The sequence below is a fragment of the Gracilinanus agilis genome, chromosome 5, assembly GCF_016433145.1.
Source record: "Gracilinanus agilis isolate LMUSP501 chromosome 5, AgileGrace, whole genome shotgun sequence".
Classification (NCBI taxonomy): Eukaryota; Metazoa; Chordata; class Mammalia; order Didelphimorphia; family Didelphidae; genus Gracilinanus; species Gracilinanus agilis.
The window spans coordinates 218,579,869-218,605,341 of NC_058134.1; the positions used below are offsets into that span (position 1 = coordinate 218,579,869).

The 25,473-nt window shown below is 42.9% G+C and overlaps 1 protein-coding gene across 1 annotated transcript in view; it reads left to right on the forward strand.

Moving 5' to 3' along the window:
* The first annotated feature begins 927 nt into the window (after nucleotides 1-927).
* Nucleotides 928-25,473, forward strand: part of CACNG2 (calcium voltage-gated channel auxiliary subunit gamma 2) — a 93,308-nt gene continuing 68,762 nt past the window's right edge. Inside the window, exon 1 of the mRNA XM_044679126.1 lies at nucleotides 928-1,024. Coding sequence (XP_044535061.1) covers nucleotides 928-1,024 — 97 coding nt within the window. The remainder of the gene's footprint in view (nucleotides 1,025-25,473) is intronic.

Below are 25,473 nucleotides of genomic sequence, written 5' to 3' on the forward strand. Positions count from 1 at the left end.
AGCGTCAAACAGCCAAGATGAATCAAAGGCAGGCCTGGAATTCAGGCTCTCTCTGTCTCTGTTTCTCTCTCTCTCTGTCTCTATCTCTGTCTCTGTCTGTCTGTCTCTGTCTCTCCTTTTCTCCTGTAACTGTAATAACATACAACAAACACCAAAATCTATTTAAGTGCAACCCCATCTTTGTTAATCCTCCAGAGGAAACTTTTTGGACCTCACAATCTATGAAAAGGTTTTGACATACAGATAACTAATGTATAATATTAGGAATTAAAGGCAGTGGAGTGCCAACAAAGGGTCCTATAGGGTTCAAAGGGCAAGGTCATTGCTCTTGGCGGGGAGAGAAGCAGTCAAGGAAGGTTACCTAAAAAAAGAGATCTCTAGATTAAGTTTTAAAGGATGGATATGAATTCAACAAGCTGGGAGGAAGAGGGAAGTCATTCCAGGGACACAAGCCCAGCAAAATAGATAATATACAACATTAGACAATAAATGAATTAGAGACATTCAAAGAAAGTGCTCTAAAGGGGAAAGTCAACAAAAGGGTAGAAGTGGTTGTGTAGGGGGCTTTAAAAGATGGATTTGAATACAGTAGAGAAGGGGAGAAGGGGATGATCTCAGGCCAGGCAATAGTGTTAGAGTGAAAGAAGGTGACTCCATTCACTCTCCTTGTGGGTGGCTGAGGGCTGCTTCTTTTCCAGCAGTGGTCACAGTTTGTATTGCTGTCCATGGTGGAATCTGGTGTGGTGAAATTCTGAATCTTGAAATAAGCGTTTTAATAAATGGATTCCACATGAGGCAATATGTAAAAGTAATTAGCTCCTATGTATGAAAAGAGATTCTTGGACCCTTTCATTAGTGGCTCCTTAAGCTCAATTAAATGAGGGTCTTAACTGCTATCGTCACCCACAGCTTGGGATATTTTGCTCCATGACTGATGTGTTGATGGGCACACCCCAGGGAGATACCTCAGGGCCTCTCTACAAGAAGGCCAGCCCCTCACAGTGGGTTGGCATGACCAACATGGGTGAGTTAATCATTCCACTTTCCCTTGCCCTATTTCTCTTGTGAACAGCAGCATTCATTCAGTGGATGGGTGTCTAGGTACCTTGGGCCACTGAAGGAAGCAGAAAAAATTTAACTGGCCCATACACTCAAATTCATGATCTTGACCATGCTATCCAAGGTCTAATCCAATGTCACGCACCCTTTTCCTTTCCTAAATGACCAGAGAATGACATACAAGGACACACTGTTGCTAAATAATCTTCCCTAAGTATAAATATCATTATATTCCCCCTTCTTTCCAAAGACCTTGATCCAGCATTCAAGGCCCTACAACACCTTCCACCTCCCCATCTTACCATCCCTTTCTCAGTTTTCCACCTCATTCTCTATCCTCTATCCAAACCAGACAATCTTCTGACTTCCAGATAAGAAACTCTTGCTCATGTAGGTTGGAACCTTCTCTGGAACTTATAGCCATAAAGAGTTGACCAGGAGGTTGCCAGGTAGTTCAATGGATTCAGAGGTGAGAAGTTCTGGGTTCCAATCAGACAATTCCTAGCTGTGTGACCCTGGGTGAGTCACTTAACCCCATTGTATAGTCTTTATCACTCTTCTACCCTGGAGCCAATACACAGTATGGATTCTAAGACAGATGGTGAGGAATTTTAAAAGGAGTTGTCAAGAGACAACTGAGAGGTTAAGTTACTCCCCGAGGGTCACACAGTAAGTACCAGAGGCTGGAACCCAAGAGTTCCTGATTTCTGGGTCAACTCTCTATCTACTACATCATGCTATCTTTAACAACAATAATAATATCTCTAAAATTTATATTAATGTTTACAGAGAGCTGGCCTGAAAGCCAGGAAGGTCTGAGTTCAAGTCTTGCCTCTTATACATCTTGGGTATATGATCTTGAACAAGTTTCTCAGTGCTCCAAAGAAACTCTCTAACTCAATAAATGGCAGTAAAGCATGCTAATTTGTGTTAATAGAACAAGTTTCTCAGTGGAAACATCATATACCAATGAAGTCATAAGTCCTGCCCTATCCTTAACATTTCTATAGCACTTTAAGGTTTGCACAATTATATATATATATATATATGTGTGTGTGTGTGTGTGTGTGTGTGTGTGTATAATATATTCTAAGTTTTATAAACACATTGTTATTTTAAAGGTTTTATAATTATATTTCATAATTTCATAAATATATCTATACATATTTTATCTATTTATTATGAAGTCTTTTATCTATATGTCATATAATAAGTCATCTCATTTGATCTTCACAACAACCCAGTAATGGGCATGCTATTGTTTTTCACCTTTTACAGATGAGAAAACCGAGTCTGAGAGATGTTAAGTTATTTATGCAAGCTCACATAGCTAATCAGCCTCTGAGGGAAGACACAGACTTCTATCTCCTGACTCTGTCAGGTCCCTGCCTCGGACACTTACTAGCAAAGTGACAGCAGATTAACATCTCCCCACCTTATTGATGAGACAGTTGTTGGAGCTGATTCTGAGATACTATGTGGTCACACTGTCAGGCAGGTTTTCAACATAAATATTCAATCTTCTAAGGCGATGGTCAGGGAATAAATAGAGAAGAAGGCCAGGAGCTAGGGACCAAAGTCACTGAACAAATGGAAGGAAATGACCTCAAATTCAGTTGGTAACAGCAGCAAGAATGGGGAGATGCTACCTTTGGACTGCACTGATCTCAAAAAAGAAAGGTCATTGGGAGGTGGTGGTTGAGGAATAGGTTAGTATTGGCATTAGGGAGCAAGGGGCACTCCAACCCCTCCGGATGGCAGTGAATCAGAGAGCAATGGGAGGAGAGGTCATGAGTGGAAAGAACTGTAAGGGAGGAGAAACCTTGAGAGGAGAGTTGGGTTTGCATCAAAATTAAAGTCTTTTAGGATCACAGATGAAGAGCTGGCATGGTCCTCAGAGGCCATCTAGGTCAACCTCTTCATTTTACAGATAAGGAAACTGAGCCTCAGGAAAGTCAAATGAATTGCACAAAGTCATCTAAGTAGTAAATGCTAGACTCAGGTCCTCTGACTCCAGTTGATACTCTGTCCTATACTGTAGGGTTGAAATATTCAAGGTTGTAAAGGAGTTTGGTGGCAATCCTAAGAGCCCACATTTCTATAGTATCAACAACCCTTTGAAGAAGACAGTAAAAACATTAATTATTCCCATTTTTCAGATGAGAAAACTGGAGCTCCAAAAAGTTTAGACACTTGACCACAATCAAACATCTAGTAAAGTTTGGGGCCAGGACTGGAATCCAGGTGTCTAAATCCAGTACTCATTCCACCATCCCATACAGATTCTATGAAGGTGGGGATTCCAGAAGACAGCAGAATGGATGAGACAGTAGTAGCAACTAGGCTAAAATAGCACTGGGGAGAACAAGAAGTCCTAAGCCATGAGTGTACAGGAGGAGGGAGCCTGGAGCATGGGTCCAGGTATACAGGCTGATCTAGACAGCTTCATGGACCCCTCCATGTATCCCTCAGAGTATCTCTGATACTCTGTGAATAAACATCTGTGAAGATGGATTTCTAGGAATGAGGGGTAGGACAAGAGGACGAAGGGACAGACAACTTCTTAGTTAATCTGTCCCAGGCTTTGAGAGGGAATTTGGTATTTGAATGTGGACCACATCAAAGTTTCTAATCCAGGTATGCTTCAGCCCTTCATTTGAGAGAGCAGAGCCTCTTGGCTGTAGTTAAGTATAAATACCTTGAGAACTGAGTATCTGTTGCTTTTAGAACAGGAAATGGGTGTGTGATTTCATTGTTAAAGAGAACTTCCACATAAGGAAATTCCTCCCCAAGCAGACTGACACCTCTTCTGCAGGTTGTGCCTAGATCACGAGAGGTCACACGGTGTCATAGATCAGACCTGAACCCAGATATTCCCCACCCCCAAGATTTACATGGATAGAATTTTGGACCTGGAGCCAAAAAGACCTGACTTGGAATCCAGTCTCAGAAAGTTACTAGCTAAGTGACACCAGACTAACATCACTCCACCTTAATTTACTCATGTGAAAAAGAGAGATAATAATTGCACCTACCTCACAGGGTTGTTGTAAAGGCTTCCATTATAGAGCATGTAAAATGCTCTGCCAATGGAAAAGTGCTCTGTAAATGCTATTATTATTATCTTTATCATCACTTCTAACTGACTCTCATCATAGATAAGTACTTGTTAATTGATCAAGGAATCTGAGCTGGAGATGGAGAGGGGAAGGGGCACTCATGGGACACAGCTTCAGGGACAAACAGAAAGCTTTGGACCACTTTAATTTCTATATTTAGGGGCAGCTAGGGGGCTCGGTGTACTGAGAATCAAGCCTAAAAATGGAAAGGCCTGGTTTCAAATCTGACCTCAGACTCTTCCTAGCTGTGTGACCCTGGGCAAGTCACTTAGCCCCCATTGTCTAGCTCTTACTACCCTCTTGACTTGGAACCAATACACAGTATTGATTCTAAGACAGAAGGTAAGGGGGTTTTTATTTCTGTATTTACTACTTTAAGAGAAGATAAGCCTTGGGGGGAATGGAGGAGAAGAATGATAGCCATCTTCAAGTATATGAGGGCTATCAAATGGAAGAGGGATTAGACTTGTTCTTCAGAGCCCCAAAGGGGATCAATGAGGGGAAGTGGCAGAAACGCTGATTTCAACTCGATATAAATAAATCTTCATAACAACTGGAGCTGTCCAAAAACCTGATGCCTTATCTCAGGAACCAATGGGTTCCCCCTTATTATAGATTTCCCTTTTTTTTTTTAAACAAAATTAACTCTTACTTTCTATCTCAGAATCGATACTGAATATTGGAGGCAGAAGAATGATAAGGGCTAGACAATTAGGGTTAAATGACTTGCCCAGAATTGCTTGTCAGCTCTGGGAGGGGGGAGAGAAGAAGAAAGGGAGAGGGCATGAAACATGTAACCATGGGAAAATGTTCTAACATTTAAAAAAATAATTTTTAAAAAATTTTAAATGATTTACCCAGGGTCACACAACTAGGAAGTGTCTGAGACCACATTTGAACCCAGGTCCTCTCATCTCTGGTCCTGGCTCTCTTAGCCATTGAATCATCTAGCTTCCCCTTATTATAGATTTTCAAACAAAGACTAAACAATCACATGTTGGGTGTGGAGGCAAAGTTTTACGACATATTGAATATGCTGGAGTTAAAAGCCTGAAGGGCTTTTTAGACCAGGCATTTCTTGTGTAACCCTGGATAAGTAAATCAATATTGTAACAAACATTTATGAAGCTCTCACTCTGTGCTAAACACTGTGCTCCTAGGTTTCAGGCACACAACGATAAATGAGGCAGACCCTGTCCTCAGAGAGCTTACAGTCTAATAAGAGGGCTGATAACACATAAAAAGAAGGGGTGATGGTGATACAGAATGCAGTTACTTGGGAGAAGCTAGGTAGGACAGTGGATAGAGTGCCAAGCCTGGAATCAGAAGGATCTGGATTCAATTCTGGCCTCAGGCACTTCCTAGCTGTGTGACTGGGCAAGTCACTTAACCCCCATTGCTTAACCCTTGCCACTCATCTGTCTTAGAATTGATAGAGATGGATGGTAAAAGATTTTTTAAAAACAAATGTAGTTACTTGGTGTGGGGACATGCTAAAGAAGTCTTGAGTCCATGTAACCTGGTGAGAAATGAAAGCTTGGTTGACCTCAGTATGCTCCTTGAATGCAGGGTCAGGGAAGATCCATCCAATCAGAAACAGAAGTCACCAAGCAAAGGATGCTTCCAAGGTGTGAACTGCTGGGTTGCAGTGGTCTTCCAACAGGAAGAGGTTTCTGGGACAGGGGAAAGGAATCTGGAGTACAGTCTGGTCTTATTCCCTTCCAGCTCTGACATCCTACAAACAAACATTTATTCAGGAGCTCAGTGTGATGGCACCATGCTCAGTGCTGGGGCTACAAGGATGAAAAATGTCATCCTCTGCCTTCAGGAGCTTCTAATCAAATCTAGAAGTTTAAACATGTGCACATATATTGGTGATGTAAGTGAGAATATATTACCTGCAACAGAGAGAACCAAGGCAAAGACTGTTTCTCAAAAAGCTCAAAATTAGTGTCAGTTTCCTGAACTAGGGAACTAATAGGATCAGTTCAGGCTTAGCATCTTGCATCTAAGAAAAGGATCAGAAGCACCTCAAGGGTTAGGACTAGGCCATTTCTCTTCCTGGGAGCATCAGCCAAGCCCTGAAGTCCATACAGAACAGGACCTCTTTCGATTCACATTTTTTAAACCCTTACTGCTGGTCCTAGTAACAACACTAAGACAGAAGAGTAAACAGGCTAGGCAGTTGGGGTTAAGTGATTTGCCTAGTCACACAGCTAGGAAGTATCTAAGGTCAGAACTGAACCCAAGCCCACTGGACTCCAGACCTGGTACTCTATCCACTGAGCCACCTAGCTGCCCCTTTCCATTCACATTTGAAACAAAAGAAAGAGAAAGGAAAGGAAAGGAAGGGACTTATGAATTAAAAAGAAGGCAGAAAAAAAAACAGGACAGAGTGTGAAAGATTTATACAATAGCAAACCATGGATGTTGATAGGCTGAGGGCACTGTTGCAAGAGATAGCTACTTCATACCAGTTTTGTCTGTCTTCTCTATCCCCCCATCAAATCTGATCAACCATTTTAATGTCTGCTTTTTTTTATTTTGGGCAAAAGAAACAAAAGAACTACTTTGGTACTCTGGTTTCCTAAGTTGCAACCCTCCTGTCTTTACTTCCTTTAGATACTGCTTCAAGCATAACAACAAACTCACATTTCTCTACTTTGTTTCATTTTTGCCTTTGAATCTCCAGTGTCTAATATGGTGACTGGCAAATAAAAGGTGCTTACTAAATGCTCATTGATTACTTGATATTACTTATGTTTTTTTTAAACTCTTACCTTCTGTCTTGTGTAATTGGTTCCAAGGCAGAAAATGGTACGGGCTAGGCAACTGAAATTAAGTGACTTGCCCAGGGTCACAGAGCTAGGAAGCATTTGAGGTCACAATCTCCTGAGCCACCTTGCTTTCCCCCACTTAAGGCTTTAAGACTTGAAGAGATGGCTCCTTGATAAAACACTGTGGATCTGGAAGTATAAACATTTTGTAGAAGAAGAAACGAAGGCTCACAGAGCTTGAGTGATTAATTCAAGTCAATAGTGTGATTATGGCAGAAAAGAACAACTTCACACATCCAAGATATGAGTTCTGTGACTAGAAAACACTTGGTCTGAAAAAGATCTGGGAGGAAAGAGTAGACTTCAAGCTTCATTCACTGATGGACTGATGAGACAGCAGTCTATGATATGCCAGCCAAAAAAAAAACTAAATTTGATCTTGGGTTGCATTAAAAGAGTCTGGGCAGCCAGGGATTGTGTGGTGATAATCCTGTAGTTCTGGGCCCAGGTAAGACTATATCTCAAGCATTGTATTTGGTTTCTAAACCACAATTTAGAAAGGGCATTGGTAATAATGTAGAGACTCTTCAGAGGAGGGTAACAAATACAATGCATTCATGTCCTAGGAGGATCAACCAAGGAACCTAAAGACTTTTCACCTGAGGCAGCAAAGGCTCAGGGTAGCTGTTCTTTAAATATCAAAACCATCTTACCGAAGAAGACTTGGCTCCAAAGGGAAGAACTCTGAGCAATGGCTGGAAGTTACCAATAGGCAAATTTAATCAGGATGTAAGGAAAAACTTTCTAGCAATTAGAGCAATCAAAAATAAAATGAGCAGATATTAAGTAACTTCTCCAGTGAGTGGCCCCTCACAGGAGCTCTTCAAATGAAGGCTAGCTAGATGACCGCTAGTCAGGTGTGTCTGTATTCAGGGAATCGTTTTACTAGATGGCCACCAAAGCACCTTCCATCGCAAGCACTCTGTGACTTGTCTAAGGTCACATAGCAAGCTGTAAAGCATGGGTTTGGACCCAGTTTTTATCCTAATTTTAGATCAGAACTAGGTAAGAGGCATAGTAGAGTGAATCCCAGGCTTGGATTCAGGAAGATCTGAGTTCAAATACAACTTCGGATACTTATTAGCTGTGTGGCCTTAGGCAAATCACTCAAACTCTCTCAACTTCATTCATAAAATGGAAACATTATTATTATCTGGAGTTGGCTTAAGCAGGTATTAATCACAATCTTCTCATTTTGCAGATGAGGAATCCAAGACCCTCTACATCTCCCTTTCTACTGCCCCATGCTGCCTAATTTCTCTGGCACCAACCTCTTTCCTATCCCATGCTGCCTCAGACATTTTACCTGAGGTTGGTAGAACTTCAAGTGAACCATATGGGAAGGATCCCTTATAAAAAATAGAATCTGTGCTGGAAATTCTAAGCAGAAATCTGTATTTTGGTTTTTACCCATCATTGATTCAAATATTTACTGCTTCTCTTTTCATATAAGAGAACCAACAGATATGTTCTAATGTTCATTTAGCCTGAGTAAGTGGGATCCTTTTTTGGGTCAGAGAGAAGAAGCAAAGAAAAGGTAGGTTGCTGGGTATCAATTTCCCCATTCAGCTGGAACATAAGGCTGTGGTGGAATCCCAGCAGCTTGTAAATGCCAAATCACAAAGCTTTTTGCCATCCTGTCACACAAAAAGCATTCCCCTGTCAAAGAAGGAGCCTTTGGAGATAAACTCCATACATATGTAACAATAACACAGCAGTTGGCATGACTATGGGGCCTTCCACTTGAGGATTTCTAAGTGCTTTGCAAACAGTCATTAATTAGGCCACCCATGGCCCTTTGAGGAAGTTAAGGGACAGTGAAATGCTGGGAATAACACCAGCCTCTGACTCGCTGCCACCTCTGGGGTGGCAGCAACAGCCTTGTTTAACCACCTCATAACAAACAGTACTCAGTGCTTTAGGAGAGCACATGAAGTGTGGGGCAGTGAGCCGAGCATCTGTGATGGAGGAGTAGATGGCAGCTGCCTTTGGATCGTGCTAGCCAAGGGTCGCAGGATGAGGACAGAGAGTGGAACACTATCAGTCAATCAATAAGCATTTATTAGGTAAGCACCTACTGTGTGCCCAGCACATGTTTTCTTATGGTTCTTCCATGGGGCACATCTCCCTAAGGCTGGATTTATTTAACCCACCAATCATCACTGAGATTTACCCACCTCCTTTCATGGTGCCAAAAGTCATCTTAAAATTGAAACAATATATAGCAGATCAGAAGATAGGGCAGGGGCCAAGTGGTTCGAGCCCCAGGCCTAAAATCATCCAGACTTGTCTTCCTGAGTTCAGAATCTTACAAGTTGTGTTACCTGGGCAAGTCACTTAACCCTATTTGCCTCAGTTTCCTCATCTGTAAAGTGATCTGGAGAACGAAATAGCAAACCACTCTAGTATCTTTGCCAAGAAAACCCCAAATGGGATCACAAAGACTCAGACACCACTGAAATGACTGAACAACCACAACCACACAGTAGACACTTATCCCCCTTGAGAGGCTGTCTCCTCACCACTCTTTTCCTCAGTTATAAAATGATTCCTTGGATTAGGTGGGCTCTGAAGTCCCCTCTTACCTCTCTGGAATATAAGCCTCCCTCTAGTCATAGGACCACAGAATGCTAAATGAGACCTTGTGGTTCTCTGCCTTTTAGGACTCTAGTTGCCTGCAAAGGACAGCTTAGGTGAAGCCTCTTACTCAGACCTTCCCTGATTTCCACCAGTAATTACCATTCTCTCCCCCTTGAAATCACATTGAAATATTTAGCATTTCTCATATGTATACAGGCATATCTCTCTCCCCACTCTCCAAAAGAATGGAAACTCCTTGAGGTCAGGAACTCTATTCCTATCCCCAGTGCCTGACACCACCCCAGTGCACTTGACAGACAGACATTTAGCACTGAACTGCCCTGAACTGAATTGCTGGAGTGTGGTGATGCTCGAGGAGTGAGTCAGGGACCAGAGTGGCATTTAACCAGCTCCTTTCTGCCATGCCATCCAAGTACTTGTCCCCGCAATGCAGCAACCTTCTGAGAAATCTAGCAAGGCGCTGGTCTGAACCGGAAGCTTAAGGACACCTGTGACTCACACTCATCCTCCCTCAGCCCAAGCTAACACAAGCAGGGCTGTTTACTGCCTGGTCTTCCTCTACGGCTGTAGCCTGGAGATGGCCCAGGCAGATCCATCCAGAATGGTCCAGTAATGGATTGGGTGTCTTTCCCTCCCTGTGAGCCAGCCTCGCTAGGTTCTGAGAGCTTCATCAGTACAGGCTGGCCAGCTGCATCACCGTCCCTTCTGTTGCCTACATCTGATCATAAAAAAAGAAACATTTCAGTTGGTTTTAGTACAAGCACTCTTGGCCTTAGTGCTTGTAGTAAATTCAACAAGTAGGATACCTCAGAGTGTAAAAATAAAAGTGAAAGGCTGCTTTGGCCACACTTAGCAGACTAGGTAATGGGAGAAGGGTTAATTCTTTCTTGTGGGGATATTTAAGAGAAAATGATGCAGTCTGGCCTCAGTCACTTCTTAGCTGTGTGACCCTGGGCAAATCACTTGATCCCCGTTTCCTAGCTTTTATTGCTCTTCTGCCTTGGAACCAAATCACAGTATTGATTCTAAGGCAGAAGGAATCTGTGTCTTAAAGAGACGTCATCCAGCTAAATGTAACAAGAGGAACTATGGATTATTTTACACTCAAACATTTATCAAATTTTAAATATATTGGGAAAACAAAAATTATTTGTAAAGGGTGGGCTCCTAGTCGTACAACTCACTGCCCCACAGCCAATAATTGTCAGAGGTCAGAGTTAAATCCAGAGTTGTTAGAGTCCAATATCCATTCCACCATCCTAGGTGACTCCTCTCCTGTATCTCTCTGGTCACTGGCCCTGGCTGTCTCCCATGCCTGAAATGCTCTCTGTCCTTCTCTATCTGGGACTTCCCTGGCTTTCCTAAAGTCCCAGCTAATATCCCCTCTTCCACAAGAAGCCTTTCTTCTTTCCCCTTAATGTTAGTGCCTTCCCTGGGATCTTATCTACAATTTATCCCACAGGTAGCTTGTTTGTCCATAGCTGTTTACATGTCATCTTCCCCATCACACTGAGAGCTGTTTGAAGGCAAGGGTTATGTTTTTTTTTTCCTTTCTTCATACAACAACTGCTTAGCACAGTGCCTGGCACATAGTAAGTGCTTAATAAATGTTTATTAACTGACTGTTTGCCTGATTAGGACTAGCCAGCTTTGACCCTTTATCTCCAGAAAGGATGCCATTATAGAATCAAGAGTGATAATAATCATTTGCAGAAGCCTCCTTCTGGTGTGGCCCAACTCCCTCCTGGCTGTGTGGCCGATGGGCCTTCCCTATCGAGATTCCCCTGAGACAGAGTTAGTTCTCAGTCTCCTCACAAGGAATATCTCTAAACCTGGTCCTTGGTGAGAGATGATTAGATAATCAGAGGCTGCACCAGTCCAAAGATGGAAGTCAGCAGCGATGCATGCCTTCAGGGCGAAAGAATACCAGACTTTCTCTAGATCCCAGGCAAGAGTTAGGAGAAGCCCTCCTGGTTCTCCTTTCCCCCATTCTCTGGCTGCCCCCTCCCCTCCCTACGTCTGCATCCTTCTCAACACTTTAACACCCTCCACAGTTGGACTCGGTTTTTGCCTCCACATTTGGAAAGGATCCAGACTCTTCTCTCCAACCCTCTGGGCATTTCATGTGCCCTCTCTCTCACTCTCTGTCTGTCTCAGCAGGGCTTAGACACACAGCAATTCCAAATGAGCAGCAGTTGTCCCATCCTTCCCTCCTCCCTCCCCCCCCAACTCCCTCCCCAGCCCCAATTCAGGAAATCTTCCAGGATTGAGATTGTTAGTAGATTCTGGGTGTTGGACACCTCCTGGGCAATACTCACCATTTTTAGATAACTCTCAAGAAGAAACCAATGAAGTAACATTTCATTTTTGAGATATAAACTGTAAATGACCCAGATTTCCTGTCCAAACATTGGCACTTGGGTGGCTGCAAAGGAGCCCTAAGGCTGAAAGTGATTGGGCCCTGTGTGCTAGGCAATCTTGAATCTGGTCAGTATAAGAGACAGTCATTACACAGGGCACCGGAATCCTATTTGGATAGTTAGACTGAAACTGGGTAATGTTGTTCAATGGTTAGAAATAAGTCTGTATCCCTTCCCATGGTCTGGCCTTCACTGCTCTTTTACCTTGGAACCAATACACAGCATTGATTCTAAGAGTTTAAAAGAGAGAGAGGGAGAGAAGTCTGTGTCCTTCTTTGGCATGTACTGATTTATAGAGCTAGGAAGGACTTTAGATTTCATCGTGTCAACCCTCTGTAATTTTACAGATGAGGAAACTGAGCACCAAGGAGGTTTAACACAATCCAGATCACCATGCTAAAAAATAGGAGACAATTTTGAATCCAAGTCTTCTTACTCCCAGTCCAAAGCTTGTCATAATACAGCACACAGTCACCTCTGTGCCAAAGACACAGAGGCCCCTTATTCTTGAAGGCAGCCCTTCAAGAATTCTCCTCACATCTCTTGATAATAACTTGCCCTTCAAACTACAAAACAAGAGTTTAGGTCAGATCACTCACCCTCAGCCATGGTCGATGATGCCCTTTCTAGGCTATTGGCTCAGGGTAGAGGAAGACTTGACAGCTGGCTCCCTAAGCTGGCTTCTTAAGTAAGAAGGGAAGGGAGAACTCACACACACACACACACACACACACACACACACACACACACACACACGTCTCTCTTTATGTCTCTATCTATCTCCCTGTCTCCATCTATTTATCTCTCTGCCTCTATCTATCTCTATCTCTCCCCCACCCCTTTCTCTGTTTACAAGTAACCCTCCTTCTAAGCAATGCAAAGCCAGGCTCTCCCCAAATATCTCTAGTCTTTTCAACCTCAGCTGGAGTGGGACCAGGACACACACAAACTCTGCCCCACCATGGGCTGAGACTAAGCTGGTTTCCTTGGGGTAGTGTTATATAGTTAGAAATCAGGACCAGGCTATTGCCTAGGAAGTCCCACACAGTTAGGGACCAGAAACATCAATCAATAAACACTTATTAAGCCACTACTATGTGCCAGCCACTGTGCTAAGTTCTGGGGATGCAAAAAATGGTAAAAGCACAGTCTGCTCTTAAGAAGCTCACATTCTAACACACAAACAATTATATGCAAATATGCTAGATAGGATGAATTGGAAATAATCAAGGGAAGGAAGGTGCTAGAATTAAGAGAGACTGGGGGGCAGCTGGGTAACTCAGTGGATAGAGAGCCAGGCCTGGAGACAAGAGGACCTGAGTTCAAATATGACCTTAGATGCTACCTAGAAATGTGACCCTAAGAAAATCACTTAGCTTCCACTGCCTAACACAGTAGAGAGAGAGAGAGAGAGAGAGAGAGAGAGAGAGAGAGAGAGAGAGAGAGAGAAGAGAGAAGAGAGAAGAGAGAAGAGAGAAGAGAGAGAGAGAGACAGAGAGAGACAGAGAGAGACAGAGAGAGAAAGAGAGAGACAGAGACAGAGACAGAAACAGAAACAGACAGAGAGGCTTTCCATAGAAGGTGAGATTTAGCTGGAATGCAAAAGAGCCAGGGAAGGTGTAGGTGGAAATGTGAAGGAAGAGCATTCCTAGGCATGGGACAGTCAGTGAAAACACCCCAAGCTAAGAGATGAGGGTCTTTTAGAAGAAGCAACAAGGAGGCAAGGGGCAATGGATCACTCAATATATGGGGTAGCATAATGAGTGAGAAGACCAGAAATATAGGAGGGGGCCAGACTATGGAGAGTTCTGAACACCAAACAGAGGATTTTCTGTTTGATCCTGGAAGTGATAGGGAGCCCCTGGAGTTTTATTGAATAGGAGGTGAATGGTTATATGATTGAAGGATAGATGGGGGTGGGGGAGGAGGGACCTGAGGCAGAGACCAAGCAGCAGGCTACTGCAATATTTTGGGCGTGAGATAATGGGGGGCTGAACCAGGGCAGCAATAGTGAGGGAGGACAGGAGGATACAAAACAAAGGTGACTTGAAGCTAAAATCAACAGGCCTTAGCAACAGATTGGATATAGGTGTGAAAGGAGTCTAGGATGATACTGGGGTTTTGAGCCTGGGTAACTGGGAGCATGGTGGTACTCTCAGCAGTAATAGGGAAGTTTGGAAAGGAAGAGGATCGGAGGAGAAAAGATAATGTGCTTCTGTGTTCATGTACATGGTGTCTCCTCCATTAGAATGTAAGCACCTTGAGGGCAAAGACATTTCTTTTTCATCCCAGGATGAAAAAGGACCTAGCACATAGTAAACACTTGATAAATGCTTCTTTAAAAAAAATTGTTTTAAAAGCCTTACTCTCTGTCTTAGAATCAATACTAAGTATCTGTTCTAAGGCAAAGGAGTGGTAAGAGCTAGGTAAGTGGGGCTAAGTGACTTGCCCAGGGTCACAAAGCTAGAAAGTATTTGAGACCAGATTTTAAGTCAGGACCTCCTGTCTCTAGGCCTAGCCCTCTCTCTTGTCACTAAACCACCTACCTGACCCAATAAATGCTTCTTGATTAATTGAATAATTGACTGAGGTATCGAATACCAAGACTTGCTTCAAGGTCAGGCATCAGGCTTTCATGCATGAGTTAAACAAATAGGGTCAGGATTATAACAAATGGCTTTCTCCATTTGCTTTGCTCATCTTTCTATGGATACAGGCATGTCTTTGTGCCTAGCGGTGTGTGACCCACCCCATCCCCTGGTTCTTTCTAAATTGGATGCAGCTGGTCAGCTCAAACTGCTCTCCATGGCAACGGCCATCACTAAGCAGGACGCCGGTGGCTGTGATCTTGCTTCACACACCCTTGAGACCACATTGGGGAATGTGGCAGCTGGGCATCACTGACCAGGGCCCTTCTAGATTCTCTCTTGGGGGCCCTAAGAATTAAACCATGAAACTTTACCCACATAGCCCTGACATAGTGGATAATTTCATCAAGGGGCCTTTGCAGAGCTGTCCATTTTGCAATTAGGAAAAAAAAAGATGAATGTAACACTGCAGCCTACACTGGTCAGACCACTTCTGGAGGACTGTGGGTAGTTCTGAGGGGGTCACATTTTAGTTATGACAAAAAAAAAAAAAACAACTAGACAGCAGTCAGAGGAAGTTTGGACCATATGAGAATCAGAACTAAGGACATTTAGCTTAGAGAGAAGACTTGGGAAAGAGGGACAGAATCAGATACCAGCCTTAAACATTTGAATGACTGTCACATAGAAAAGGAATTGGACTTCAGGTCAGAACTATAAGCCAGAGATGGAAGCTACTGACGAGAAAATTTAACCTTAACCTCAAGAAAAACTTCCTCAATCTATTCCCAAGTGGCATGGCACTAACCCTCCACCCTTACTGTAGGTCAGATGGACCACTTATCAGACACACAAAAGAAGAGATCTTTGTTCTGGTGCAGATTGAAGATAGAGACCTCTCAAATTCCCTGCATTTCTGAGATTCTGTGTTATTGAGAGTCATTAATTGGGGACCCTCCTAGAATTTTATTTGGGGGACTCAGAGTTTAAACCAATACACTGATTAAGTAATACTTTTTTGACCCTGGGCAAGTCACTTAACCTCCATTGCCTAGCCCTTACTGCTCTTCTACCTTAGAACCATTATTTATGATCAAAAGTAAGGGTTCTAAATAAATAAATAAAGTAATGCTTTCAAAGACTTCTAGATTTGTCTTCATTCCCTACGTCTGTGTCTAACATCTGCATTAGCTTCCTCATAAACTATCACATTGTTTTGTAGGCTGGGGATATCCAAAGACTGACCAGTTAAAATTGGACAGGACCTCACAGGCCAGCCCCCTCATTTTATGAAACCAAGGTCCAAAAACATCAGGGTGACTTGCTCAAAGAAGGTTATATAGTAAGTAGGAAGTATCAGAGGGGAAGATTCCAACCCAGGTCCCCTGGGCAGGGCTCTTTCCATTGCTCAAAACCTAAAGAGTAGTAGAATCACAAAGCCTGGAGCCACAGGACTCCCCAAAATTGGCCCCTCTTGGATCTCAGTTTCCCAAACTCTAAAATGATCTTGTGCGGCAGAGGTTAGTGATCTCTAAAGTGTCTCCCCATAGTTACAAAGGCCAGAGCTGCAGGCTTCTATATGATGTTTGGCACTGACAGCAGCCCACATGGCTTCTCCAATACATGCTCCCACTTTCTACCCCCACCCTCATGCTTTTGTTCATACTGTTCTTTATGGCTGAAATGCCTTTCTTCCCACAATTCCTATCCCTCCCTATGGAATTCCTCCCTAAACTTTAAAGGTCAGTTCAAATGCCAAACCCTTCAGGAAGAATTCCCTGATCCCTCTAGACTTCTGACACTTTGTACGTTTCTGATGCACCTAAGTTTGTGTTTTATGTTGTAGTTGATTCCTCTCTGGGTCTCAGTTTCCTTCTAAGCAAATTTAAGGGATTGAACTAAATAATCTCTTGAGTCTCTCCTAGTTGAGACATTCTATATTCTAATATCCCTCGCAGCTCTGACATTCCCTGTTCTAAGGCCCCTCCCAATCCTAGAAGCTTGAACATGGGGGTGTTAATACTTACAGATCACAGAGGATGACACCCGAATTAAGTAGCTCATTCATGCCCACAAATACCCACATGCCTAGTAAAGGTCTATTCTGGACGCCTCCTCTATCACTGACTGGGCTGGGTTTAGGGTCATGTCTGTGAGCAATTATCAGCAATGGGGTCCTGGAGTGAGGGTTTGAGTGTCCTCCTGTCTCCCATTAACACTCCTTACAAGTCAGATGTGCCATCAGGCTCAAGACAGATCTGAGGCTGCTCCATCCACACCATGTTGCCTTTGCCAGTGTAGTTTCTGCCAGAATGGTGTTAATACATTAGAACTTAACTCCACCATGAATCCAAAAACCCTGCTGTGATGCTCTCAGCCAGCCCACAGCTCTCAGCACCATCCGGCTCACCTAAGCCTGCCTTTCCACCATATATAAATCCTTTTGCTCCCTGCCCAGCCCAGCCCTCAGCGCCCAGAATCCCTCACTTGTTTCCACATTCAGCTTCCTATCACCATCGCCATCAGGCCTCTTTTCACACACACCCCAGGGGCTAGTAGCAGTGTCCTCCCAAAACTTTGTATTTATTTATGTGTGTTTTATTTAGACATATGTGACTGTGTTGTGCCTTCTCTCCCTCTCCTCCAGAATGTAAGGTCCCTTCAAGACAGGATGTATTCCCAGCCCCAAGCCCACCCACTTTTTGTACATACGCAATAAATGCCCATTGAATGAACATTGCAGCTCTGAATGCCCCAAATCATCTCACGAACAATTACAGTATTGGAAAGAGTCCTGAGATTTGGAGTCAGAGGTTATTGGTCAAAATTCCAGTCCTGCCATTGACTAGCCAGGTTTGTGACCTTAGGGGGGAGTCCTATCTCTTCTCCAGAATTTAGTTTCCTGATCCATAAAATACAGAGTTAGATTATGTTATCTGTAAGGTCTTACCAGCTCCAAAGTATAGCTACCCAGGAACACCTCTCTCATTTTTAATATTGTCTCATAGAACCAACTGTCTCTTGTAACATCTCATCTAAGGGTATATTTTTGAGGATATATTGGTAATGTTAGGCTGGGTTTAGATGTAAACTGTGTCTAGGCTGTCTCAGCAATGGAAAAAAGAGAAAGCAAAAGAGATGAAAAGAGGAAAGGTGAGGAAGGAAGGAGGGAGGGAGGGAGGGAAGGAAAGAAGGAAGGAAGGACAGGAGGAAGAAAGGAAGTAAAGAAAGGAGGGAGGGAGGGAGGGAAGGAGGGAAGGAGGAAGGGAATAAACACTATTCTAAGAAGGTATCTTTGAGCCTCAGCAGACCAGGTCACAAAAAAAAAAAAAATGAAAGACCCTTCTGAGAGGAAGCCATGAAGTTGACCTGTCACTGTTTAATTCAGTTTAGTAAAAGTTTATTGAGCCTGCCATTCCTACTCCTGCCATTTACTAGTTGAATGACCTTCTCCTATTCAACCTTGCAGAGCTGTAGCACTGTGCCTCCACCCCACCCCGACACCCCCCACTACAATCAGAATGTTGAATGAAGCTTCTGAGGCTGGCCCTAATTCTTTGATCCTAAGTCCTTGGGCCTCAGTTTCTTGCTCCCTAAAATGAGACAGTTGGACTCTGTGACCTTAGACGTACTTCCAACCTTATAGCTGGGGTCCAGTAATTTATCAAAATGAAGGAAAGAGCCAGTAATACCACTACAAGGTCTGTATCCCAAAGAGATCAAAAAGAGGGGAAAAGACCTACTTGTACAAAAATATTTATAGCTGCTCTCTTTGTGGTAGCAAAGAATTGGAAATTGAAGGGATGTCCATCAGCTGGAGAAAGGCTGAACAAATTGTGGTACATGATGGTGATGGAATATTATTGTGCTATAAGAAGAGATGAACAGGATGACTTCAGAAAGAGCTAGAAAAGCCTATATGAATGAAATAGGCAGAACCAGGAAAACACTGTAAACAGTAACAGCAATATTATGGAATGATCAACTGTGGTAGACTTAGTTATTATCAGCAACACAATGATTCAGGACAATTCTGAGGGACTTATGAAAAATGATGCTATCTATCTACATCCAGGGGAAGAACTGTTGGAGTCAGAATGCAGATGAAAGCATGTAATTTTTCACTTATTTGAGTATACATTTTGAGGTTTTAGTTTTACAAGATTACTCTTTTACAAAAATTAACAATGTGGAAAAAATAAAAATTTTTAATGAAGGGATGAGACTAGAAGGGATGGTAGCATGGTGCCAAAGATTCTAAGATCTGGGTTCAAATATTGCTCTTCTACTTACTTTTTTGTGATTCTTGGGTCAAGACACTTCATTTCTCCAGACCTCAGGTTCCCCATCTTTAAAAACTAGATGAGTTCTTCAACTTCTGAGATAATTTCTAGCTCTAAATGATGATCTCTATTCTATGAAAGTGAAGGCATAACTTGTCCACAGCAGTATGATGCAGGGGACAAAAATAAGAGGACCAACGTTCAATCCTTTCCAATTATTCTCTGTGTGACTTTGAGGCAAGCCTCTTCCCATTCTCTGGGTCTCTGTTTCCTCATCTATAAAATGGGGAAGGTAAATTAGTTGGTCTGTTATCCCCCTCTAGGTCTTAGGCTTTGGTAAACTGATGTCTTTAGGGACATTGACAACAAAAGGGACTCATCTGTTTGACTAGCAAAGTCCATTCATGTGGTGGCACCTGACTGAGAAAAGGGATAAGGGGTCTGGATTTCACAGAACAGTAACAGGAAGGTCTACAGAATTCAACCAAAGGGCAGAGTTATGGAATTCAATGGCCTCAGTCTTTATGCCTCTCTCATCTTGTGCCTGGCTGCCCAGGTCACCCCTTTGAGCAGCCAAGAGTAGCAATGGCCATGCCTCAATGCCCAGCTTGATGAGTCCCAGCTGCTGCTGCTGCTGCTGCTGGCGCCTGGGGATGGGGAGGGGAGAGAGAGGAAAGAGTCAGAGAGGACGCCCAGGTTTTGAGCCTGGGAGGTTGAGAGACTGAGGAGAGGAAAGGTAGAGGAGAATGTGATGGGTTTAGTTTGGGACATACTGTTTACCCCCTTGTATCTGTGACTAATCCTTCAGGACCCTCATCATTTCTGTTCTATTCATTCTGTACATGTCACCCAATGCTCATTGCAGGCTTATTGGGTCAGGAACCTGCCCACAGAAGAAGGAAGTAGGAGAAAGGGCTAGAGGGATGGATAAATATCTGTGCCCCGACTCCAAAGAAGTTCTATCCAACCCCTGGAAAGCATTATTCAACATACTCAGGACTGGTGATTTCTTTTTTAACCCTTACCTTTCATCTTAGAATCGATACTAAGCATTGGTTCTGGGGCACTAGGTAATGGGGGCAAATGGGGGACTTGCCCAGGGTCACACAGCTAGTAAGTGTCAGAGGCCAGATTTGATGAATTATTAAGAGGACCTAGCCCCTTTTGTCTATCTCTTTATAAAAAGAAATAGCCCTTAACATCTGTGGGCCACCAAAAGGTAGGTCTACTGCCCAATTGGATCCAATTTCATGGAAATATAAATTTAGGATGCACAGAAAACAGAGCTGCTGCCCTGTGTGTTTGTGTTTGTTATTACTATCTACCTTCAAGATGCTACAGATTTTAATCCAGTACCTGATTGAGAATCTCCTTTACATCAGGCATGCCAAGCAATTGTTCAGTCTTTGCTTGAAGATCTCTGAAGAGGATGAAGAATTATTTGAAACATCCTTAAGTCCCTACATGCAAGATCCTAGGCTAGATACTGTCTGTATATGGGGGTACAAGGTTGCATCCCTGCCCTCAGGCAAATTATTGTCTAGTAGAGAATATCATCATAACAAGCAGGGTGATGTGGTAAACAGAAAGCTGGCCTCCAAAACAGGAGATCCTGGATTCAAGTCCCCTCAAAAATGCAAAGGACTTTGTGACCCTGGGCAAATCCTTTCACTTTCGGTGCCCAGACTACTCTCTAGGTGGCAGAGAAGATGCTGACCTATATTAGTAGAGGTAATTTTCTCACCTGAGAGTTCCCTCTAGCAGGGAAATCACAGGTCCAGGACCTCTCCTGTTTAGAAATGGAGTAGAAGGGGCTCAGCAGATAGCCAGGCCTGGAGATAGGAGGTCCTTGGTTCAAATCTGACCTCCCACACTTCCAAGCTGGGCAAGTCACTTAATGCCAATTGTCTAGCCCTTGCTGTTCTTCTGCCTTGGAACTGATTCTTAGTATTGATTCTAGGACAGAAGGTAAGTGTTTTTAAAAAGGGGGGTAGATATAAGCTTGAGTTCCCAGTCTCATGACAAGGGTGAGACCTCACTGGCCACCAATCTCTGTGTGAGGCACTGAGAGAAGGTGGCACATCAAAAAGATATGGATGGCAGCAGGCATACCCTTGGAGGGCTTGTAATCTAGCTGGGGAGACCAAATAAATACAGATGAAAAAACACCCGGTGCCACAATGCAAATGAGAGCAAGTTACCATAATAGGGTTATTAATTACCATAGAGTAGATTACTTAGCTAGCTGAGGATGGGATGCAGAATGCCAGGAAAACTGGCTAACAGCAGCTCTCTCCCTGGAGAAGCTGTTGGCTGAAATACTTCCGCCCAACAGCTAGTCGGGCCAGAAGCAGAGCTCAGGATCATAGCAGCGGCCCTCATTTCTGTAACACTGGAATGTTCACAAAGTGCTTTGCTCCCAACAGCCCTTGGAGAGTGACAGTGTGAGAATTACTAACATTCCCCTAAACTTCCAGAGGAAGCCATGTGCCACAGTAAGAATACTATTGGATTTAGAGTCAAAAGGAGAAGGGAAAAAGAATGAGTATTTATCAAGCATCTACTATGTGCCAGGCAGTGTGATAAGTGCCTTACAAATATCTCATTTGACCCTCACAACAACTCTTGGAGGTAGGTATGATTCTTCCCTTTTTTGGTTGGTGTCTAGTCATTTTCAGTGGTGTCTGACTCTTCAGGACCCTATTTGGGGTTTTCTTGGCAGAGATACTAGAGTGGTTTGCCATTGTCTTCTCCAGCTCATCTTACAGATGAGGAAACTGAGGCAAACAGTTACATGGCTTGCCCAGGGTCATATAGTTAGTATCTGAGGTCAAATTTAAACTCAGGAAGATGAGTCTTCCTGTCCTCATGTCAGACCCTCTATTCACTAAGCCACCTGGCTGCCTTAAAAGACTTGTGTTCAAATTTTGGATTTGCCACCTAATATTTGTATGGCCCTAGATAATTCACTTCCTTTCTCACAGCTCACCTGTGAAATCAAAAGGGTTGGACTAAATGGCCTCTGCAAACCCTTCCAGCTCTAAGTTTACATATAAGTCATTTTTCAATGACCCACTGGTAAAGATGTCATTGCATTCTCTAAGGTGAAGCCTCATAGGCTCATTGTTTTAGAACTGGAAGAGATCTTAGCATCACTCTCAGCCAATCCTTCCCCTCCCTTTTTTTAGGATTAAGAAAATTCTAAATTAAGAAAATGAGGCTCTTCTCACTACACTTCCCTAGGAAGACTATATTAGCTAAGTGACATGGCGAGATAGCCAATAATTTGAACTGTGGAGACAAAAAAATAAAATAAGATAAAACCTAGTTAATTCAACTTCCTCTTCCACTGCCAAATCCCCTGTTTGTATCTTAAATGGCAGGAATTTTCCTCAAGTTACCTGGATAATGATTTCAATTGTCCACCGTGGAGAATAGGAGTAAATAGAGTTGTTCCAGAACAGGCAGAGACCCAACTGCACACAAAAGCATTGATTCTATCAGTATAGAATGTGAGTCTATAAAGAGGAAGGAAACATTGGCCAGAAGTGGAAGGGGGAGGGGTGTCAGCTGTCTTCTATTCTAGCTTGAGGGCACCAGTAAAACTGAGCACAGCATTCAGATAGCCTTACAGCTGAAAAGGAGCTTAGAGATCATCTCTTCCAATTCCCTTGATTTACAGAGGGAGGGGGAAAAAACATTTATTAAGAACCTAGTGTATGCCAGAGACTGAGCTAACTACTTTACAGATATTATCTAGTTTGATCCTCACAACAACCTTGTGTATTATGATCCCCATTTTATAATTGAAGAAACTAAGGTAGACGGATGTTGAGTGACTGGTCCAGGGCCACAGGGATTTGAAGGGCAGATCTGAACTCTGATCTTCCTGACTCTACGGAGGCAAACAATTTCTTAGAGTGAAGCAGCTTGTCTATGATCACACAGTAATCCAGCAGTCATCAGGACCTGAATCAAAGCCAAAGGATCACAGATTTCGGGCTGTACCTTAGAGGTAACAACTCATCTTACAGAGGAGAAAAATAAAGCCCCAAAAAATGAAATTAGAAGGTTGGAGCCACACAGGACGAAAGCTCCTTCAGAGCACATGCTCATTTTTTTTTCTTTCTATCCCCATTGTCTAAGCCAGTGCCTTACAAATTATAGATGCTTAATACATATTTATTAAATGCTGGGTTCACACAATGTCTGGAAGACTCAAGGAAGAATGCCAGCACACTGGGTGGAGCCCCTGTGGTGGATTTCTAGGATTCACACCTAACAGGCATGAACATATCTAGAATTGCATCTTCAAGAGAATACTTACACTCTGAAGTCGCATATACATTGGAGCATTTTGAGTTTTTTGAAACTGAATTGATTTGAATTGAGTTAGCCAAGCTGGGATTTGAACACAGATCCTCTTTCTCCAAATCCAATGTTCTTGCCACTCTATCTTACATAAAAAGAGCCTGTCCACATTCCACTGATGGTGGTAATTTTGGAGACTAGTCCCACAGCTCTGAGACTGCCAGATGATATCTGACATACACATTTAGAAATGATGGGTTGAGGCTAGGTTGAGGGCTCAAAGCAGCTTCCATCTCTCTTGGTTCCATACCTTTCTTCCTCCCAGAAAGGCAGGAAATTGTGGAAATAAGAGAATCGAATTGAGATTGTTATCTCACTCTAACACTTCATCTAAGCCTCAGTTCCATCATCTATAAAATGGGGACAATAACACCTACCTGTCTGCCTTCCAGTATTGCTGTGAGCAACACACTTTGTAAAGGGTTAAGTGGTCTAGATTTTTGAACCCTTTGTCATTGTGTGAGTTGGAGTAGCTCCCTGTGGATTCTTCCTAAAGAAATCAAAATACATAAAGAGAGCCTCCTACATGTAAGATGAATGGAAATTTCTGGGGAGGGTCCACTGGTCTTCTCTGTCTCTGACTTGCAAAGTGAGCTGGGAACACAACCTTAGTTGGTTACCATCACTATGGGAATTCCCTGAGATAATATCCAACCCTAAGCTTTGCTGACTACCAGGTCCTTAAAGTGTCTTTCTGATATTCATTGCCTCAACTGGAGTCTAGGGCTCAATAACAATAATAAATAATAATACCTCGATAATAAAGGTACCCTGACCCAAACATAATGTCCTAGGGGAGGAGCACAGAAGAGGTCTCAAAGGACTTTGGATCCAAACCTGTCATTTTTTAGAAGAGGGAACTGGGGGCTATTCAACGAGTTAAGTGATTTGCCCAACGTAGCACAGAAAATAAGCATTAGAAGTAGGATTTGAACCCAGGTCCTCTGACTCTGATGCATGAGGGCTCTTTCTGCTTCTCATACATTCAGAGATTTAGAGCTGGAAGGGACTGTAATGTCCATCTAGTCCAAGCATTCCTAACCTAAGATAGATTTAAGAAAGATCTATGGACTTGAATGAGAAAAAAACTGGCATCTTTATTTTCATTAACTTCTAACTTAAATTTAGCATTTCCTTCCATTTTTATTTTTTTAAGAAATACACGATTCTGAGAAGAGGGGTAATAGACTCCACCAACTGTGAAAGGGAATGAAAAAAAAAAAGACAAAAGAACCCCAGATAAAGTCCTACCCTTTCTTCTTAAAGATGAGGAAACTGAGGAACACAAAAAATTGAGACTAGTCAGTAAGTGAGAGTTTACATACCTACTATGTGCCAGGCTCTATGTGTTAAGCCCTTTATACAAAGAAAGGCGAAAAAGACAGTCCCTGTCCTCAAGGAGCTTTCAGTCTAATGACTGAGACCAAGTGTGTACAAACAATATATACAGGATAAATTGGACTGAGTCTCGGGGAAGAAACTAGCAGTAAGGGAAACTGGGAAACCTTTTTGCAGAAGGTAAGATTTTGACAGAACTTGAAGGAAATCAAGGATGTCAGGAAGAAGAGATGAGGAGGGAGAGATTTCTAACCATGAGGAACAGCCAAAGAAAATACCAGGAAATGGAATGGGATGAGCAGTAAGGAGGCCAGTGTCACTACACCACAAAGGACAGTGGGGGAATAGAGGGCTGTCAAGGAGTAAAAGGCCTGGAAAAGTAGAAAGGACCCAGAGATGCAGGGCTTTCAAAGTCAAACAGAGGATTTTCTATTTGATCCTGGAGGCAATGGCAAGCATATAAAATTAATTAAGAAAGATAATATGAGGAGCTATTAGGTAGCTCAATGGATAAAGAGCCAGGCCTGGAGATAAGAGATCCTGGATCCAAATCTGACCTCAGATACATCCTAGCTGTGTGACCCTGGGCAAGTCACTTGACCCCCATTACGTAGCCCTTATTGCTCTCCTGCCTTGGAACCAACATTAATTATTAATTCTAAGACAAAAGATAAGAGTTTTTAAAAAGATGATATGGTCAAATTTATACATTTAGAAGATCACTTTAGCAGCTGGGTAGAGGACCGATGTAAGTGGAGAAAGTTTGTGGCAAGGGCACTTGACTCAGAAAGTTATTGCAATAATCCAGGTATAAGGTGATGAAGACCTGCACCAGGGAGGTGGCAATGTCAGAAAAC